The sequence below is a fragment of the Engraulis encrasicolus genome, chromosome 22 (assembly GCF_034702125.1).
Source record: "Engraulis encrasicolus isolate BLACKSEA-1 chromosome 22, IST_EnEncr_1.0, whole genome shotgun sequence".
NCBI classification, from domain to species: domain Eukaryota; kingdom Metazoa; phylum Chordata; class Actinopteri; order Clupeiformes; family Engraulidae; genus Engraulis; species Engraulis encrasicolus.
The window spans coordinates 28822935-28830434 of NC_085878.1; the positions used below are offsets into that span (position 1 = coordinate 28822935).

Sequence of the window (7500 nt, forward strand, 5' to 3'; positions counted from 1 at the left end):
TACTCCAGAATATGCTCTATATTGAAAGACGTTTCTAATCTGTTTGTAAATAGTAAAGTAAAATGTATTTAAGGATAAACCATTTCTCCTGTGTGTAGCTTGGTCTGCCTTTGGGGAGAGAAGCACAAACTGTAGTGTCTGCAAATGTCTGTGATTGCTGTGAACAGCATACAAATGGAGCACTCGACTCGAGACACAATCCTAACACTGAATGGGATTAGCCAGAGACACATGCAGAGGATGCTCATTAGCCAGTATAATATCCACCTACATTCAGGCGCAGCGTTTTCATGCACTCTATCTGTTAATTGCCCAGTTGCATTGAAGACTCTGGTCGTCTTTTTGTTGTTGTAGTACTTGCCACCCTTAAATAGGTTTTCTGTTTTGTGCAAAATTCATCCCAGGATTCCGAAAGGGGCTTCTATAGCGTCTGTGGATGCCTGCAGTAGACTTATAAATGCAGTACCTCTGTCTGTCTCTTTAGTTGACTGACACCAAAATCCCATGATAGTGTTGAATGAACACTGCATTTTTATTATCTGCCACAGACCCCCCCAACACACACACGCACACAGTTATCTCTCTCTCTCTGTCAATTCATTAGAGCTTTATTGGCACGACAAAAAATATTTTGTATTGCCCAAGCATTGGCTGAAGAGGTTGTAATCTCTCTCTCTCTCTCTCTCTCTCTCTCTCTCTCTCTCTCTCTCTCTCTCTCTCTCTCTCTCTCTCTCTCTCTCTCTCTCTCTCTCTCTCTCTCTCTCTCTGAGCCAATTGTACTTGTATTCAATATCGATATACATTAATTCTTAATTCCATACAGCACATGGCATGATGATTTAAACATGTGTAACGTATTCTACAAGTAGCTTTAATAATTAGTTTACTGTATAATAGTGCCAGGAAACATTGCTCCTAAAGTAGTTTAATGTCAAGTTCTGGCATCTTAATTCAATTGAATGCAATTGAAATCAATTTAATTAAGTAAACAGTTGCAGACGAGACTGACACCGCTGGTTTGTATGTTCTATATGTCAGGTTGCATCGGGTTACAGTTGAGTGGCCAGCACATGACTGAAAGTGAAAAGGCGTGATCTGTACGTTGCAAATGCTCTTAAAGGCTTAACGGACGCATCCTTCCACCTACTGTACATGTCACATGATCTGCCTGTGAACCCGCAGTTCTCAGTGGACTGACAAGTGTCATGCCTCGTTATGATGTTCCTTCATCAGGCATGGGGCACTATATGTGGACACAGACACGCCTGCACACACAGACACAGACACAGACACACACACACGCACACACACACACATACACACAGTCCTCTGTCAGGCAATGCTATAATGCTCGCCATTGGTCACACCACATTATTCACACATTCTGTTGGGTAAACAGGACCTCAGTCATGTGTGTGAGGGTAAATGGCACATATTTGTCTGTGAGTGTGCCTGCCCTGATGTGTTTGAGTCATACTGAGTCATAGTGGACAGTGTGTTAGAATAGCTTGGGGAAAACCATTTTAACTAAGGAACAGACACGTGCACACATACACACACTCACACACACGCACGCACGCACGCACGCACGCACGCACGCACGCACGCACGCACACACACACACACACACACACACACACACACACACACACACACACACACACACACACACACACACACACACACACACACACACACACACACACACACACACACACACACACACACACACGCTGACCTAGTGCCCTTTGACACATTATGTCCATGATGCTGAGATGATCCAGTCTCTGGAGTGGTCTTTCAGAATATGTTAGGCAGAGGCACACAAACTTTTTTTTGCTTGGACCAACTTAAGAACAGAAACCTATATTCCTGACCCTTACCCCCCATATTCGAAAAGCAAACATGAGAGTGACAACATTTGAATTTGAAATTCACACAAAAAATTAAGCACTTCAATGATGCATAAAAATGAATATTGTGAATATTCCATAGATTCAAATGAATATGCAAATAGTTTCTTCTGTCCGCAACACCCCACACCCCTAGTTTGAGAGCCACTCAATTGAACTAAAACTTGACTGAAACTTGAGGTAATATTCTTGAAGAAAACAGAGGTTTTAAGTCAAATTGAGAGTATCCACTGTATTAGTATTAGTTAGCAATGGATTGCTAAATAATTGTTCATTCTTATGTTTCAACACGTGGAATTTATTTCAATGTATTACTGTTATTGGTTCATTTTCATTATGATGGTAAAGTATTGTATTTAGACCATTCCACATGGTCTACATATTGCACTATAAACTCATGGATTAAAGTAATTGACTGAACGAAGCATGTATTTTATTAGATGTTTACATACTGTGTCGTAGTAATCTGCATGAATCTGAATATGCTTCAATGTGCATGATAATTATTTACAGCTAACTGACAGCATGCAGAGTTGGACCGCTCTGACAGTCACACATGACTACACTTGTCATTTAACAGCAATGTATTATTATTCTGCATCACTGGCCTGTTGCCATAGATACTGGCTCCTTAATACCTGTCATCTAGTCTTGCTGTGTTTTTTCTCTTAATCTCTTCTCGTTATTCTGCTCTCTGTCTCTCTATCTCTATCTCTCTGTCTCTCTCTCTCTCTCTCTCTCTCTCTCTCTCTCTCTCTCTCTCCTACCGTCTGGTTCGTCTAAATGATTGTATGTCTGTATATGACATGGACATGTGCAGTTTTTGGATGTCAAGTGTCCATTTTGAAGTCAGGACGGTGATGAGCATGTCAGTCAAATCTGAAGAGTTGGTAAACAGGCTGTATGAATAGAGCTTGTGTTGTGTGTGGTCATTCTTCCTCCCTCCATCCCTCCCTCCCCCCTCCTCTATTTTCCCTCCCTCCTCCTCTCTCCTCCTCTTCCTCCCTGCTCTCTCCTCCCTCCTCTGCTCTCCTCTTCTTCCTCCCCCCATCGCTATCTGTCTCTCGTTCAGTCTCAGCCATGTTAAGAGTAGAGAGAGGATTAGCCAGTAGAGAGAGAGTAACCACGTCACGTCAGAGCTCTTGGTAATTGCCCCTCTCTCTCTCTCTCTCTCTCTCTCTCTCTCTCTCTCCTTCTCCCTGCCTCTCTCTCAACCGTCGTGTCTACTCTCCAGCCTTGATTCCCCCTCTCGCTCTACTACACCCAGCCTCTCTAGCTCCTGACTGACACTCCGCTCTGTCCAATCCCTGCAGGCTCATGTGATGCGGGGAGCCAATGGCGGCCTGGGGAGGGTGGAGGCGGGCGCAGTGGGGCACATCCAGGCGGAGATCCTCCACTTGGACCTGATAGATGCTGCCGACGGCAACCACGAGCAGGAAGTGCGTCCGGTCGTCGCCAAAGCCACCAAAGCCGCCAGCGTCGCCAAGAACCCAGCAGCGCCCGCCTGCGCCATGGACACGTACCGGCCCAAGAGGCCCACCACCCTCAACCTGTTCCCACAGGTGCCACGATCACAGGTATATATGGGGACGCTTGGATGGGGCAGCTGGCATGGCTTAGAAGAATAGGCTGCACACGACTACTGTAGTCACACACACACACAGTCGAGAGGGTGTGTGTGTGTGTGTGTGTTTGTGATTGTGTGACAATTGTTGGATTGTTATTAACTGGAATGAAAATACATGTATAAATGAGCTGGTACTGTATGGAGCCGTCTGGGGCAGCTGTCATGGCTTAGAATAGGTTGCACACGACTATGGTAGTCATGTATTGGAGAGGGTGTGTGTTTGTGTGATTGTATGACAATTGTTGGATTGTTATTTTATATGTATATTTATAGTATAAATTAGTAGGTACTGTGTGGTGCCAAGTGGGGCAGCTGTCATGGCTCAGAATAGGCTGCACACGACTACTGTAGTCATGTATAAGGGAGGGTGTGTGTGTGTGTGTGATTGTATGACAATTGTTGTTGTATTGTTATTGCATATGTATATGTACAGTATATGTACAATAACATGTATAAATGAGCAGGTACTGTGTGGAGCCGTCTGGGGCAGCTGTCATGGCTTAGAATAGGCAACACACATAGGCAACTAGGCGTGCATTAGAGAGGGTGTATTTCTTGTGTGTGATTGTACTTGTGTACTGTTACAGTGTATGTCTGCGTGTATGACTGCCGTTGGATTGTTATTGTCTGTGTTAGTGGTGTGAAAATGCATTTATAAATTGGCAGAGCTACTGTCATCCCTTCACATCAGTGATAGTAAATATACAGTACAATCAATGCTTCAAATACATAACCAGGCAAATGTTAGAGAGGGTGTAGTCTTGTGTTTGTGATGGTCTTTGTGCACTGCACATTGACAGTTGTTGGATTATTATTGTTATTGTTGGATTGTTATTGTATGTGTCTGTAGATGTGTGTGTGTGTGTAAACCATGACAAAAGTACAAATGAGCAGTGCAGCAGCAGTAAACGTTTATCAGAGGTTGTGTTGTTTTTGTACGTATGTGCTTGCGTATGTGCGTGCACTTCAGTGGATGTCTTTGTGTATTGTAATGTTTTTAAGGCCGAGCTATATAATATTACCATATACGGTATTCTATGCATGCTACAGTTTGTGTTAGTTGGATGGGACTCTAAATCAGTTGCTTTGTGTTTGCATGTGATTGTTGTTTTTGTGTGCTGGATGTCTATGTGTTTGGACTATTGGTGGACCGTTATTCTTTGTGCTTGTTGGATGAGAATCTAAACTGTAGTGGCTATATTAAGGCTTCTTTGTGGGTGTGGGTGTGAAGGTGATTGTATGCATTCTAGTGACACAATTGGAATAGCACGTAGAATTGAACTCTATTTTTACACGTTCATGCATTTGTGTTTTCACTGGCATGTTTGTGAATTCTCTGTAACTGTATTTTTTAATAGTTCCACACGGTTCAGTGCATATGAAATACAGTACGGTATCATATTGCCATTCATGTGCAGTATTGCATATTTGTTTGGTGGAGGATGCCATTGTACAGTATACAGCTTTTTGGACGATCGGATCTCTATTCTCATCGTGTCCATCCAGCTCTTGCGTGTGCTGTAAGGGGGCCATGGCTGTAGGGGAAGGGGGCAGATGCCATGAGTGCTGCTGGGCTAGTCTCTCTCTCTCTCTTCTCTCTCTTCTCTCTCTCTCTCTCTCTCTCTCTCTCTCTCTCTCTCTCTCTCTCTCTCTCTCTCTCTCTCTCTCTCTCTCTCTCTCATCCCTCTCTTCCTCTCCTCGCCCTTCTGACTCACTGAGCTGATTTACCTCCTGCCTTCTGGCTTAGTGAACTTGGGTAGATGGACGGCTATGCAGATTATACATACGAATGGAGGTTTGAGCAGCCATTAGAGGGGCCGAGATAGACAGAGAAAGAGAGATAGTAGGCACATACATGGGGATGAATGGTTGAGGTAGTCGTTAGAGCCCATGCCTGTTTGTCTATGTTTGAGTCTGTGTGTGTGTGCCTGTGCGTGTGCGTGTGTGTGTGCATGTGTGTGTGTGTGTGTGTGTGCTTGTGTGCATGCATCTATGTGTGATAGAGACAAGAAACAAGGGATGGATGTACATTTAGAAATATGGTCAAACTTAACATCCCAAGCTTAACTTAGTCTCGCCAAGGACTGCAACTATGCTGTCCATTGAAACTGGGCTGCCTATTGCCAAATTTGATCTTTACATGAAAGTTTACTAAGTAATAAACACAAATTTCCTAGTATGGTCCAAGTAGAGTCATTTTTGCAGCTAAAAATGGCTATTTTGGGAAATTCAAAATGGCGGACCATGGAGAAGATCCCCCTTTTCATGTATGAAAAGTGCAATTTTTCATAATGAATACTTAGAATTTGATGGTGGTGGTAAGTATTCATGAAAAAGATAACATTAGTGAATGGGCAGCATGAATTCTGGAAATAAACAACTAAAAATCTCACAGTGTCCCTTTAATGTGATAGACTGATGCTTTGCGAACAAGTGTCTTCTTCAGAGCCTGAATGGATGGCTATTTGTCTGACCTGTAGTCAAATCCTATGCCTGACTGTGTGTGTGTGTGTGTGTGTGTGTGTGTGTGTGTGTGTGTGTGTGTGTGTGTGTGTGTGTGTGTGTGTGTGTGTGTGTGTGTGTGTGTGTGTGTGTGTGTGTGTGTGTGTGTGTGTGTGTGTGTGTGTGTTGAGTGTGTGTGAGTGTGTGTGTGAGTGTGCGCTCTTGCACATGTGTGTCGTTTAAAGATAGCTGATCGAGCGGTGATGATGACTGTATTCGAAATCCGCCTGTGGAAGATTCACACCCACCTAGTTCCACTCCCTCCTCAGCTGCCATCAGCTGTGGCTGCTGCTATATTTGGCCCTGTCTTGGATTTCAAGGAAATTGGACAGTTGTTCCTTTCATGTGTGTTTCTGTATTATTCTAGGCATCTACTGTGTGTGTGTGTGTGTGTGTGTGTGTGTGTGTGTGTGCGTGCGTGCGTGCATGTGTGCGTGCGTGCGTGCGTGCGTGCGTGCGTGCGTGCGTGCGTGCGATTGTGTGTGTGATTGTGTGATAGAGAGAGAGAGAGAGAGAGAGAGAGAGAGAGAGAGAGAGAGAGAGATTGCCGATGTGTGTCTGTGAGTGACTATCATGTGAAGGAATCTGAGCTGAAATCCCCCCCAGGTCTTTAGTGTTGTCTTACACTTAGGGACAAACACTCCGTCTTGACCACAATATCTCCAAGATATTATCATCATAGCAGCTCTCTTCAGGGCTTTTATGATGTTACCTAATGATCAGTGACGAACAGTTAGTCTGGACCACAAATGCAACAATATCGTCCTCGTATTCCTCCATCCTTGTGATGGTGTTTGAAGGCGATCATGTGAACACTTTTTACTAGAACATGGTCAGTGAGGTCATTGTAGTCTAAGCAGCCTCCACACAATCACTTTGATTGTTTACAGTTTTAATGGCATTAGGAGAATGGAAGAAGACACAGTCACTTGACCAGAAAGTTCTGACTGTGCGTTGATGCTCTAGTAAATGTAACTGTTCTTGTTATGTCATACTATGTTACGTTATGGTATGTTGCGTTACGGTCTGTTACATTATGCTATGCTACGCTAAAATAGAGTATGTTATATTACGTTACGTTAGGTTACATTACATTATGTTATGTTACATTTAGCAGACACTTTTATCTAAAGGGACTTACAAAGAGAACATGCAAAGCAAACACAGCGGTTGGGTTGAATGAGAGTACAGCAGTATACAAGTAATGCAGAACAAGCAAATGTTGTGACTTGCAATGGCGTTGGAACCAGAGTCATTTGTCTGTAGTGGCATGCATTGATGCACTAGTAACTTTTGTCTGTAGCAGTTATGTGGTGAGTTGTGAATGGCTTTGGGAGCAGGCAGGACAGTCACTTGACTATACTCAGTTATGACGTGCGTTGACGTCCTAGTAGGTTTGACTGTGCCAGTTATGTAAGTCCGGTATGTTCACGTCCGTTGGATGGTCCAGAGCACTAA

General features: G+C 43.7%; 1 protein-coding gene across 1 annotated transcript in view; it reads left to right on the forward strand.

Moving 5' to 3' along the window:
• Positions 1–7500, forward strand: part of mapk8ip1b (mitogen-activated protein kinase 8 interacting protein 1b) — a 69614-nt gene that overhangs the window by 35984 nt on the left and 26130 nt on the right. Inside the window, exon 4 of the mRNA XM_063188259.1 lies at positions 3227–3490. Coding sequence (XP_063044329.1) covers positions 3227–3490 — 264 coding nt within the window. The remainder of the gene's footprint in view (positions 1–3226; positions 3491–7500) is intronic.